At 38.1% G+C, this 14,224-nt stretch overlaps 1 protein-coding gene across 1 annotated transcript; it reads left to right on the top strand.

Moving 5' to 3' along the window:
- Positions 1-1,155: 1,155 nt before the first annotated feature.
- Positions 1,156-13,618, top strand: LOC113100246 (PAX3- and PAX7-binding protein 1-like). Its single transcript, XM_026265031.1, has 18 exons — positions 1,156-1,552; positions 2,035-2,163; positions 2,689-2,862; positions 3,090-3,308; positions 3,546-3,646; positions 4,373-4,596; positions 4,850-5,039; positions 6,654-6,777; positions 8,438-8,540; positions 10,218-10,333; positions 10,429-10,628; positions 10,751-10,901; positions 10,986-11,107; positions 11,491-11,567; positions 11,713-11,779; positions 11,928-12,074; positions 12,193-12,347; positions 12,851-13,618. The coding sequence occupies exons 1-18, from the start codon at positions 1,276-1,278 to the stop codon at positions 12,966-12,968; spliced, it is 2,694 nt and encodes an 897-aa protein (XP_026120816.1). The 5' UTR covers positions 1,156-1,275; the 3' UTR covers positions 12,969-13,618.
- Positions 13,619-14,224: the final 606 nt, after the last annotated feature.

The following is a 14,224-nucleotide window of genomic DNA, read 5'->3' as shown; positions in this document are numbered from 1 at the left end:
CTTGTTTTCATGTCTTTTGTTTTGTAGTCTTTGTTTATGCTGTTTAGTCATTCTTCCCTTGCCCTCTTGTCTTGTTATTGGTTCCTCTTGTTCCTTGTGTCATGTTCCGATTTATTGTCTGAATCCGGTTTATTGTCTGAGTCATGTGTCTTGTTTCCCATTGGTTTGCTCTTGTCATGTGACCCTCATTGTTTGTATAAATAGTCATGTTTTTGTCATCCCATTGTGGTTTTGTCGTTTATTAAGGTACCTGCTGTTGGTGATTTTGGTCTGTTTCTGTCAAGTCTGGTCAAGTTAAGGCTGTTCATGCCCCCTCAAGTCAAGTTTTTCTTCATTGTTGGATTTTGGATTGCACTGTTGTAAATAAACTGCACTTGTGTTCATCTATGCATGCCTTCAGTGGACTATTTGTTATAACTTTTATCAAAAAATACAACTTTATTATATTAAAAACAAACAAGCAAGCCCTCCCCAGACTGAAAAAGTAACGCAAAAGTAACATAACAAGTAACTAAGTAATGTAATTAGTTACATTTTAGGGAGTGACGCAATATTGTAATGCATTACTTTTAAAAGCAACTTTCCCCAACACTGAAATACACACATATAAAAGTCTAAGCTCTTTAAATAAAGAAAACAATTAGCATAACATTACTTGCAGATCTTACTATTACATCTACCTGATACATTTATAAACTTATCTGTTAACATTACAGTTTATTGACATCGAACGTCAATTAATTAAATAAAAAAAAACTTAAAAATTTACACGAAAACCGAAAATAAAAAACTAAAAGCTAGTTCAAAAATTAATAAATACTATAATAGTAAATCCTAAACAAACATATTTCATAAAAAAATAAACAATGATCCACTGTTCAATGTGGTGCTAGACTGACATTTCTAATCTATTGTATTTTCTTTTTTTCCTTTGTATTTTTTATATTATATTATTTTATTTATTTGTGTGTGTGTGTGTGTGTGTGTGTGTGTGTGTGTGTGTGTGTGTGTGTGTGTGTGTGTGTGTGTGTGTGTGTGTGTGTGTGTGTGTGTGTGTATTTATTATAAAAAAATATATGTCCCAATGAGTTGACACCTCAGTCCTGTAGATGGCGGTAATAAAATTTAAAACCGCCAAATAAAAACCACAGAAGAAGAAGAGGAACACGTTTCCGCCAAAGGCAAAATGGTGGAATTGTTATCATCGCTGGCGCCCTGCATAAATCTAAATATCAGTCTGTACTAACTCTTCCAGAGGCGTTGCACTACATCACCATGTTTAAGAAAGCCAAGAGGTGCAATTTCAGACGGAGGAATGACTCAGAAAATGAGGAGAGAGAGGAGGATCATCAGTCCGGCGGGCCTGGGGCTGAAGATTCGGTGAGCCCAAGTGAGTCCACCAGCACCGGTGCCGCTCCTGGAGCAAACGCGCTGAACAGTCACGGAAACGGGGTTCAGGCCGGTGCTGTCAAGTCCAACAGAGAGAAAAAGAGAAAGAAGGAGAACCGAGAGGAGCCGAAAGCGAGTCTGCTGAGCTTCCACGATGATGAAGGTGCCTAATGAGCTGCCATTGAAGACATAAATAAGAATATAAGTTAGATATGGAAATGTACACTTACACCAACTATACTTTAAGAGTTTCTCAATGTATTTCCCTAATTCTTTATTGCAGTCTACTGAAATTGAAAACCGTTCGTGTCATTAAAGTCACTTCTCTGGGAAAACACGAGCTACTTGGCATATTGTATTAGGCAGTAATAGTGACCAATTAGCACGCTGCATATATTTTAATATAGCAAATGATTGGCTAAACACCAGTATCATAAAATTACTGTGATAAGGGAGAATAGGAATGTCAACGGTCATGGCAAATATGGAAATACTAGAGTGTTTTAAAACTGCTTTAAAAAAAAAGGTAAAAACACCCAGTAATCTTAATAAAGAAAAGTTCATGTAAATTATTTGGCCAGAATGTGTGTAAAAAAAAAAAAAAACAACAACAGCAACTCCCACAGATAATTTCTTTTTTATTAGATGAGGCTGAAATGTTCCGTGTGAAGAAATCCAACCACAGCAAGAAGATTGTCAAGCTGCTGAAGAAAGAATATAAGGAGGATTTGGAAAAGACTGGCAGTACCACGCAGGAACCAAACACACGCATAGGTACAACACTTTTGTTGTTGTTGTTTTTTATTCTTTCTTCATGATATCATTCATGTTCATAGATCAGAGTCAGGGGACTGCTTTCTTTCTTTAGGAAAACATATTTAGTACATTTTTATAAAATAAAAAAAATAGGGGTGCACAATAAATTTCAAAATCTCAGTTAACAACGGCTCTGTGTTGTAACAGCTGCTCTATGTGAAATCACGCACCTGATGGAATTTACCGCTGATCAGAGAACCGGCTTTAAGGACGAGATGCGCATTAATTATCAACCGATATTTATCGTGCACCCCTAAAATGCCGATTACTTGAGTTTTACTATGAAAATACTATCTCAGTTTTTCTTTTTCAAAATAGTTGCATTCAATGTGTTCAACTTTTCAACCTTTTACAGCGTATGACCCCATTTGTTCAAGTTTTTTTTTAGGTCCTCAAAGTATTAAAGACCCTCAGAAACATATAGCAAGGTAAAGATTACGAAGTTTGTATTATCGCTCACCGTTTTTTTTTTTTTTGGTCCAGGCGGACCTGCTCAGAATCTATCAATTAAAGAGGAGCCCTTGGAGGCCAGCAGTGAACATGGAGAAGAAGAAATGGAGGTGGACAGCACTGAGGAACAGGAGGATGAGGGCGAGCAAAGGCCTTCGGGTGGAGCATTTAGCCAAACTCTGTCGGCTCTCAGCTCACTCAGACCAGGTGAGAGCTCCCATCATCCCAGACAAAAGTGTGTCACAGTCACCGGACCAGCAGCAGCATTAGGCTGTTTTTGCTTTTCAAATGCTTCGAGTCATACAGGGCTCGGACCTGCTTCTAGGTATTGTGGTTAAACATTGAATGCTGTTAAACACTCCATTTGATCAAATTCTTGTGAAAGTGATATGCCATTGTGTTTACACAACAATAATTGTTGTACGTTACAACAGGCGAGATCCCTGACGCGGCCTTCATTCATGCTGCTCGTAAACGGAGGCAGATGGCTCGAGAGCTCGGGGGTGAGCCTCCGCTGGTCGAAAATGACGTTACAAACAAGCGCCTCGCTCGTGAAGATGAGAACGGCGGCAGTGACGACGAAGACGAGAAGAGAATCGTCTTCAGTGGAGTCAAGATAAAGACTCAGAGGCAGAAAATAGCTGAGGAGATAGGTCAGTTTATGAGCTCAGAGCTAGTCATCTGAAGCTGAGTTCAAGGAATCCCCGATCACACGCTCTCTGGATGGGTTGTCCTTGTAATAAATGGCATGTCACATTGAATAAATCACACAAAAAGGACTGATTTCCTATGAATAGGACTTTTGTGAGAAATCAAATACTGGAAAAGATGTGCTGTGAACCTAAATCTGACCATATTGTTTGTTTTCAAATTTGTGTGTTGTGGTTCAGGTATTGAATGCAGTGACGATGAAGCTCTAGATAATGGGCAGGATGAGGAAGTGAGTCGCTGGGAGCAGGAGCAGATCAGGAAGGGCATTAGCATCCCGCAGGTGGGTCACTTTTGTCAGTATTGTGCTTGAGTGTTGTGCAGTATTGTGTGCGTATACAAGTTGTCACAATAACCACATTTCAGCTATGTATGTTAGGCTTTTTTCCCTTTTAAAACTCCTGTATATTTTATATCGTCAATGAGTATTTCAATACAACAGTTCAAATGTGATATGACAAATTCCTTAAATACTTATTGTGTATATTAACAAATTGAAACTATGGCATGTAGAATTCAAGTTAAGAAGTTAAGATCTGTGAATATTTTTGACTATTTTTGTCAGTATCGTTTAATAACAGTAACACAATAGACGGTAATCTCTCTGTGTCTCTCTTTTGTCTATACAGTATACACACACATTTGGGGTCAGTAATACATATTTATTTTACATAAATATACATTTATTCAGCAATGATGCATTGTTGATCAAAACAGACATTTATAATGTTACAAAAGATCTCTATTTGAAATAAAAATTATGTTCTTTTGAACTTTAAAAAAAATAGTTTCCACAAAAATATTAAACAGGAAAATTGTTTCCAACATAGTCATAAGAAACAAATTAACATTAGAGTGATTTCTGGAGGATCGTGTGACAAATGCAGCTTTGAAATAACATGAATAAATTACTTTTAAAAAATATTGAAATAGAAAACAGTAAATAGTGTTTTTGATTAAAATCTGACACTCTGATCCTTTTAATGTCATATCCTTTTTTATGTTTTAGGTCCAAACCACCCAGTCTGAGGACCCAACTATGTATTACCAAGGCAGTTATGATGCACAGCCGTATGGAGCGTCCTATGCCATGCCCTTTAGCTACGCCGCTGCCACAGTTGGAGCAGACAACAGCAAGCCTCTGAAAGCAGAGCCCTCGGTTCCCTATCCCATTCCCTCTTGTGACCTGACCCCTATAACCACAGATCTGGTAAAGAAACGTCTCAAAGACAGGTACGGTCTGAACCGCCATTGTAAACCCTCAAAATGCAAGTTGGAGTTTCCTAAGATTTTGAATGTACCACACTGATGCTGGTTATTCCTGGCTATGGTGGTGTTTCAACTCTGTTAAGCTGTTTTGCAGATAGTTTTAGAGGCTCCATTGCTCTTATTAGACCAGACCGTCTTCATCAGGACATGTGCGACCCTAGTGACTTCCCCATACATCACTGATAATAAATCTTTCTTTGATTCCCCTGTGTGCCAGGCTGAGCTTCATGCGTCAGGGGCACGATTCCAATGCCCGGCGCTTTGAGCAGATCCAGGAGGAGCTGGAGGCCTCAAAAAAGAGCATCCAGCTCCTGGAGGGCTCCTCACAGGAGGCTGCAGACAAATATAGATTCTTGCAAGAAATGCGAGGGTATGTTGGAGACTTGCTTGAGTGTTTCAGTGAAAAGGTAAGAATGAATGCATTTGCTTTTAATGTTGCTGCTGCTTTTTTTTTTTTTTTTTTACTGACTTGTATTTTTGTTAGTTTTTTTGTTTGTTGTTATTTTTATCTTGGCACTGTATATCTTTGTGATTTATTTTGAAATGTATTGAATGTTGCTTGGTTCAGCATTGTGTGCTTAGTTCGACTTTCGTTAAAAAAAAAAAATAAATAACTTATAGTTTATGATCATCCTTTATAAAAAACTTCAGCAGTGCACCAGGTCACATTTTTAGTAGTTTATGGATTATATTGTAAACTTCCATCTTTTTTTCCCACAGTAAGATGCATTAACATAAAATATGTTTCCATAATTGTTTTCGGCTGTAAAGAGACACTATATACATAAATCATGGTGTCTTTGATGGGGCATGGAGAACAGATCCTCAAAAGTGTTATTAGTTGGGCAAAAAATCATTTATATACTAATTTATCTAAGAACTAGTCACTTTATTTAGAAAGTCATAGGTCACCCCTCCCTTTTTGTGTGAGGCTTCCAGTTTGTTTAACTGCTAGGTAGCTAACAAGTTGAACCATTTTTATAAATATTAAAGTAATAAGTGGTCAAAAAGGTAAACCTTTACCACGCCAGTGGACTAAACTGCCATTTAAAGCCTTTACATTTTTTTATCTTTAGGTTATCATTTGACTTAGCTTAATTATTACATTAGCTTTAAGATAGTTTGTCCTAAGTACATGTTAATATCAAAAGTAATTTGTGGTACATGTCTTGGAAAACTGCAACAAAATTCCATTCATTTTCTCCATGTGGGAACTGTTTTGTCTGTATCTGTTTATTACATCAGCGGTTCTCAATTCCAGTCCTCGTGCCCCACTGCTCTGCACATATGGTATGTCTCTTTGTTAACACACCTGATTCAGATAATCAACTCCGTGCATGTACTGTGTCCCTATTGACATGGTCTCTACACAGTGTTTACTGCTCCCTACTCCCTGAGCTGCGGAAATCTGTTGAAGTTTACTTCATTTCGGCACATTCATTCACGGATTTGCATTGCACAACTTCCGTCTGCAAATGGACAAGTGACATCATATACCTCTGTAAATCAATAAAATTTTAATTCATGCTTTGCACACTTCAATGCACTTTGAATGGAACATATACCTTTGCTTCAAACTGGAATCATGGCAGAATATCCTGTGATGTCCACTTCGCAGGGCACTTATGTTTGAATAGAACAAACGTCTGAAGCAATAAGAGAAACATAAAATGTGCAGAGCAGTGGGGCACGAGGACTAGATTTGAGAAGCGCTGCATTAAATGAATGTCAAAAATATCTAACAATGGCTATCCGGAAGTCCTTCACAGTAGTTTCAAACTACTCAAGCCATTTATTTTTTATTTTTGGCTTATAATATGGTAAATAACACAAAAGTATTAAGGGGAAGACGATTTTGATTCAGCTCTAATGGGCTTTCTGTCCTCATTGAATATGGGTAAATTTGGTCTGGTTCTGCTGCTCTCTCTCCCATGCCACAGCAGAACACACTGAACCCCTCGTCGTGGTCGCTGGCCACTTGTCTTCAGTTCAGCTGTCACAAAAATCATCATATCTTTCAGGTGCCTGTTATTCTGGAGCTAGAGGTCGCCATGCACCAGTTACTTCGGCAGCGGGCGTCCCGTCTCGTCCAGAGAAGACAGGATGATATTAAAGATGAATCGTCGGAGTTTTCCAGCCTTTCAAGTCAGTCCATCTTGAAGGTTTTTATTTGAATGGCCTCATTGTTTTTTTTCTTTCTGTTCTGTTATATAGTTGTAATTAATTGCACATCAGTAATACACAAAGAGACTGTCCTGTGGGTGCATGTATGTATGTATGTATGTATGTATGTGTGTGTGATTGAGACAAGTAAAAGTGTATGTTGCTTTCTGATGGTGAAAGCTCACTGGCTTTTAATTGGTCAGTGTTTACACTGAAACATTGCTAAGATGCTGAGCAGGTGAGTGTTTTGGAGGAGAGTTTCAATCTCACCCCAGTAGAATTGAGCAGGTAAATCAAAACCAGCTTCTATTTGTAAATTAATCCTGATGATGTCAGAAAAAAAGGAGAAACAACTTAAAGGGATAGTTCTCTCAAAAAAAAAAAAAAAAATTCTGTAATGTACTCACCCTCACATAATTCCATCATTCTATGAAATGGGTGTTCTTTAAGAACTGCATGGAATACTTTTTTTTAAATATATATTGTATTGAAATTTGTGGACTAATGCATTAACATCTATGCTATATTAAAGGGGGGGTGAAATGCTCGTTTTCACTCAATATCCTGTTAATCTTGAGTACCTATAGAGTAGTACTGCATCCTTCATAACTCCAAAAAGTCTTTATTTTTATTATATTCATAAGAGAAAGATAGTCTGTACCGATTTTTCCCGGAAAAACACGAGCGCCTAGAGGCGTGACGTGTGGGCGGAGCATGTGGAAGCTGTGACACAGATCCAGAGGCTGAAATTTAACAAGAGCAGCATCAGCAAACGACGTCTCTATGTGGTATGTACTGAAACTGTATATATTTGCTTAGCAGGTTTGGAAAATGACTAAGTTCCACTTTATGTCATTTTTTTTTTTTTTTTAAGCTGTACATGTGGAAAGTGCAGTTTGATGACAACATCGCATGTTTACTTGATGTGCTTACGCGCTGATAGCTAAGTTAACAACACAGAGATATTTGAAGCAGTTTTACTCACCGCATGTGGTTCCAACACACAATCGTGACCCTTTTCCGTTGGGACTGCATTATCCTTAAGAAATAAACGACGTGCAATCCGAAATGCAGGGAACAAACAAAAACACTTGCACAACTCCGTTGATGCTCTGTAAAAATAAACTCCATCCACTGGTCCCTTAATGCTGTTTCTCTTTTGGTAATCTGTGCAGGGTTGTCTTGCCCTGGCAACCAAAAACACACTTCTTTTGTGACTTTTCGCGAAGCTCTCGCTCTGATCAGGCTGTGCTCAGCCTCTCTCTGCTCTGCTATATGGGAGCACGCGCTCTTCCTGCAGAAGAGCGCGCACTTAGGACCCATATAAGGAAATTCCGCTCCATCTAACGTCACACAGAGCCATACTCGAAAAAAAACTTTCCGAAACTTGTGACAAACCGGAAGAGGTTTTTTTGGAACAAAAATACTCCTTCAAACATACAACTTAATTTTTGAAACTTTGTCCATGTTTAGCATGGGAATCCAACTCTTTAACAGTGTAAAAAAACTCAGTATGCATGAAATAGCATTTCACCCCCCCTTTAATGAGTAGGTTATGACTATCTAATCTGTCAGTATAGGCTGTAACAGAGTTGATGAGCTGAGCTTTACTGTGAGTTAATATTATTTTTTTCTGTTTCAGATAAGGCTGTTATGGCACCTAATTTGGACTCATTCGGTAGAGATCGCACAGCCTATCAGGAGCTGGCCAAGCAAAGGAGGATAGCTGAAAGAGAAGCCAGACGGTATACTGTCACTTATATATATGTGTGTGTGTGTGTGTGTGGAGATCAATATAACAGGACAGCCTACAGTTTTCTAAATTTCGAGGTTACTGCTTAGTCCTATTTGAAGTTAACCTAACAGGATTAGAAGGGCCATCTTTTAGGCATGTTTCATGAATTAATTGTATTCTGAAGCACAGTATAAAAAACCTAAATGAGACCGAAAACAAATGGCAGCATTCCTCTAATTTTCACTGAGATTGCACAATGGCAGGCCATTCTAAGGTGACTGAAACCCTTCAACAGCAGGTTTTCCAAATGAAGGCCAAAGAGATGACCCTTTCAGCCACTCCAAGAGAAGCTGGTCATTCCAAATCTGTGATTTCTAAAATATTGCAGCTTTATAATGACACTAATTCATTCAAGTCCCGCCAAAAGTCTGGGCGTCCACATAAGAGAAATGCTCAAGAAGACTTCAACACTTCTGCTGGAATTGCTCGCCAATTGAACGCTGAACATGGTAAGGATCTGTTTAAGAGAAGTCGGACTGAAAACACACGTCCGCTCTCATCAGCAGAAAGAATCAAAGGCTAGACTCACCTTTGCTGAGGAGCATGTTGTGTGGAGAGATAACTGGTCCAAAGTTCACTTTAGTGATGAGAACAAGTTTAATGTCTTTGACACCGAACAATGTTTCCCATCTGACCCAAACTAGGGAAAAACTGAATCCTGAGTGTGTAAAGAAGTCAGTGAAAGGTGGAGGAGGAATCATCATGGTTTTTTAGCAGCAGGAGTTGGGCCTCTTATACAGTTACATGGCAGGGAGAATACAAATTTATCAGAACCTTCTTCAGCAACATGCGGTGCCTTCCCTGCGACCATCTCCCAATCAGTCTGTAGTTTTCCCACTGCAAAATGGATAAAGCAGTTACTCAACATGGAAAACATTGAAATAATGGGCCAAGAGTCCTGATCTATACCCAACTGAAAATGCTAAGAAACCCACTACAGTCACAGATCTATGGAAGAGAGTGGAAGAAGAGACATCCAAAGCGAGGCCTCTACACTTCTTGCTAGTTTCTGACAGCTGTAACTCTTCAAAAATTTAGTTGTAGTCTTCTTTCGTGCTACAGTGGTTACTGTTCTCTAATTTTAATCACTGTGTTTTCCACAAAAAATATAGTTGTTTTTTTTGTTGTTGAAATGCTTTGGTTATTTGGTCAAACATGTTAGTAGAACAGTGTTAGTTTCCCACAGCTAATATTCCTTCACATTTTGAGTGATGGAGATTAGCAATATTTCAGTGAAAGTCAAGTATTTATGGATTGTTCTCTAATTTTGATCTCCACTGTGTGTGTCATATAATTGCATATGCCAAAGCATGTAATCCTCAATATAAATATTTAAAAAAATATATAGAAATTCACTTTGTACTGTAACTTGTAATGGCAAAACATTTTTGGAAAAGAGCAGCAAGATGGTACATTTTCAGCTTTCTCTTGTTTATCGATAAAGTACATTTAATACTTTTAATAATGGCTACTTTTGCTTTATAGAGTAATGTGAAACATATGCCTTTTTACTATTTGCTTGTTAAATAGCGAGTGCTTCTAAATTAGCTTGAATTAGAAATTCAAAAGCCAGATCTACTACTGTAGAGTTTCTGAGGTATAATTCAGTTTTGACACCCCTGAACAGAACTCGTCGCAGACAAGCTCGAGAGCAGAATGGCAAGAGAGCCGAGCATAAGGAGGGGCTGTCCAGTGATGATGAAGAGACATCCACCGACATCACCAGCTTCAGCTCAGAAAGAGGTGACCAACTCGACTCACAGCACATCCAGATCAGCTTCTGCTGGTTAGTTTTCATTCTTCTCTCAATTAACAATTCATCATTTTTTGATTTCCAGATCGCATTTTAAATGAGTCTAAGATGGTTTTTGAGGATGTGGCGGAGGAATTCCACTCACTGGACAGCATAAAGTCTCACTTTGAGACCTGGAGGAAGCTGTATTTTACATGCTATAGAGATGCCTACATCGGACTCTGTCTGCCCAAACTCTTCAACCCTCTTATTCGACTACAGCTCATCTCATGGTCTCCACTGGAGGTACAGAGAACCCCCCCCCCCCCCCCACTCACACATTTCTATGAACTGCTTTGCGTCGCCTAAACATTTTGATCTGAAAGTGCCTACTGCCTAAATGATCACATTTGTATCTATCTGTATAGGTGGAGTGTCCCAACTTTGAGTACATGCTGTGGTTTGAGTCTTTGCTTTTCTATGGCTGTGGGGATCAGAGCGGCCTGAAGAAAGAGGAAGATGTAGATAACAGCCTGCTTCCTTCAATCGTGGAAAGAGTGCTGCTTCCCAAGCTGGCAGGTCAGTCTATCCCATCATTATGGTCCAGTTCTTTCTTTCAGAACAGCATCTTAAACCCAAATTGCACCTTGTTCACCCCCTCAGTGCTGATGGATCAGGTGTGGGACCCGCTCTCCAGGAGTCAGACGTCCAGACTGGTCACGTTCATGCAGAAGCTAATTAAAGGCTATCCGACTGTGCTGCATGGCGACAACCGCAACACACAAGTCAGTGAATGGATGGGACTGCAATGCATTAATGCCACAAGACTAAGATATAATATTGGAGGATAAAGAGTGACAACTGTTATAAAGATCTCTACATTACGAGCTTTCAGAATTCTATATTACTGCACCAAATTGCACATTTTTGTACTTTTGAATACAATTGAGGAATGAGCTCTTTTTTTCTCCAGTGTTAATCTATATGTGCCATAAAAGCCTGAGTTATCAAATATGACACTCAGCAAGAATGTGTATTATACTTCTTATATTTTGTCTAAAGGCTCAAATAAATTTCATTTTAAAATTGTATTATTTCATTTACAGGGTTAAATTGTTTCATTAAGAGAAATCTGATTTCTCAAGGCAAGAATGTGTCTGTTTTTCAGGAGCTTCTGAGGACCATAGTCATGCGAATTCGACGGACTCTTGACGATGACATTTTCTTGCCTCTGTTTCCAAAAAAGTGAGTGTAAAAGCCGAAACACTCCTGTTGTGTCACCGTTTGTACATGTTGTTCTTAGTTCACATCGTCTAGTTTCGAATGTGACTAAATGTTTTGTAAACCAGTGTGTAATGATGGGTAATTTTTGTTTTTTTTACCCTGACAGTGTAATGGAGAACAAGAACTCTGGTCCTTACCTCTTTTCCCAAAGACAGTTTTGGTCTTGTTTAAAGGTATGGCTAGTCATGCTTAAACATTCTAACGACTTTCTGCTGTCGTTTGAATCAGTTAATCTTAGTTGAACCTTTTATTTTTTTAAATATTTAATGTTTCAACTATTGTTCATGCATATTCCAAACGGAATCTCTTTCTTCTGTTCAGTTATTTGGGAATATCTTAATATGGGACGGGATCCTGTCTCCGTCAGTGCTGAAGGAGCTTGCCATGGACAGCACACTAAACCGCTACATTCTCTCAGCCCTGCAGACCACAGACGTCAGCGAGGAACACATGGAGAAGTGTCGCAGGGTATGACTTGTCTCCACATTTTCTGGTGGAGTTAGGAATTAATGTTCATCAAAACGCAGTGTTTCCAAATGATGTCCTTCAACTCAAGACACCGCATTGCTCTCACTGCTGCCCTCAGGTGGTGGAGTGCTTTCCTGTGCAGTGGTTCAGCAGCCTGAAAGGACAGCAAACTCTTCCTCAGCTGGAGAACTTCTGCAGATATTTGAAACATCTGGCCAGCAGTCTTTATCGCAGCTGTGTGGCTGGATCAGATGTGGAGAAGAGGAACGTGAGGTAAAGAAGTTTCTAATGTCCTTGAGTTAACATCTCAACCTTACTGTAGATGACACACAAAGATATTACAGATATAAACATAGCACTCTCTCTCTCTCTTTTTATATATAATATATATATATATATATATATATATATATATATATATATATATATATGCTCAAAAATACAGTAAAACAGTACATATTTTGAAATATTTTTATTTAAAATAATTATTTTTTTTAATTCTAATTATTCGACTATTCCGACTATTCGTTATTTATTCCTATGATGGTAAAGCTTAATTTACGGCATTAAAAAAGTTTTAACATTAATCATTTAGATTTTCAAAATTAAAGTCTTACTGACATTTAACATTTTAGTCTTAGCATATGTATGTTCACATGCTTCATTGTTTCAATGTAGAATTAAAATGTAACATGCAGGTATTTTAATGGCTTTGCGATGTAAGCATCATCCCATTTTTTTCTTTTTATTAATGCAATTATTGTTTCTCTCCATAGGGAACACATAAAGGAAGTGGTTAGGCTTCTTGGACGGCTCAATGCTTTAGACCATGTTATTGCGGTTGCATCAGAACATGGAATTAAAGATATAAAGACTCTCCTCGAGAACAAATGAAAGGAAAAGCAATGGGACGCATGCCTCCCTGACCGTTTTTGGATGAACCACACCATGTAAATACTGTGAATATTGTACATTTTTTGTGTGGCTGAAGATTTTCCTTTGGGGACAAATAAGTGGAATCTAGTGAAGTTTCTCCTTCAAGACAGTTGAAATTCATTGTGTTTGAAGTGCACTCTGCTGTGTTTAGACTTTTGTAACCTCTTTCCTGAAGAGAGGTCACCCCTTTTTTTTACGTGGTTTTTTTTTTTTTTTTTAAATGGATGGAGTCTCTTAATGGATCTTTTAAACTGTCTATCACTGCAGTATGATTACCTGCAAGAAAATACTACTCAACTCACGCATGGGTTTGGTGCTCTTTCCCTTCCACAAAGGCCGCACTAAAGCTGATCTCTGAGAGCAGGATACATAATGCATCTTGTAAACATGCAAAAAATATTTATGCACAGCCATGGGTTGAAATGATCCTGTATCTGTGCCCATCTTAAAACAGAGTTTTGCTCATGTGCCAACCTCAGCCCTAATTAAATGAACATGACATGCTGGCAAACAAAACAATGTGCTACAGTAACACATGTACTTATTTTTTGTTGTTGTTTTCCTGGAGCTTGTAATGTTTTATTTGCTTAAATAAAGAGTTAATAATTTTTAGGATAAATTCCTTCTTTTATACACAATGGGGTTAAAAAGTATATTGGAAATTTGGGATTTAAAGTGTAGGCTAGTTCAGGAGCGTGTGTGTGTGTGTGTGTGTGTGTGTGTGTGTGTGTATGTATGATTTCTTCAAAACTAGTTCACAGATTTTTTTTTTTTTTTTTTTACTTATTCCTCATAGTTGCAACTTTATTGTAATTATGACTTAATATCTCACAATCTGACTTTTTCAAAATTCCTTTGTAATTACACTATTAGTAGTGCTCATAGATGTAAAGATTTGAGGATACGATTGTTTTTACATGCAGTTAAGAGTTTGAATATAAAACGCTTCTTGTCAACTAACTATGCTTTAACTTGAGGTAGAAATAGATATATATATATATATATATATATACTCAGATTCTATAGAAGGGTTTGTTTAAATCCAAGCCAGAGAGCACAGTAGAATGTTAGTTTAGATTTTATGAACATGTAACTGTTTGCCGTTATCTGCTATTGTCTTTCCTCTAGTGGTTCCCTTTCTAGGGAACTCGCACTGTGTGCTCTAGTGGACACTATGAGGACTGCCACCAGCGGGACCGGTGTCTGATGCACGT

Source organism: Carassius auratus, unplaced genomic scaffold (assembly GCF_003368295.1).
Source record: "Carassius auratus strain Wakin unplaced genomic scaffold, ASM336829v1 scaf_tig00217205, whole genome shotgun sequence".
In the NCBI taxonomy this organism is placed as follows: Eukaryota; Metazoa; Chordata; class Actinopteri; order Cypriniformes; family Cyprinidae; genus Carassius; species Carassius auratus.
This window is presented reverse-complemented; position numbering and strand designations above follow the sequence as displayed.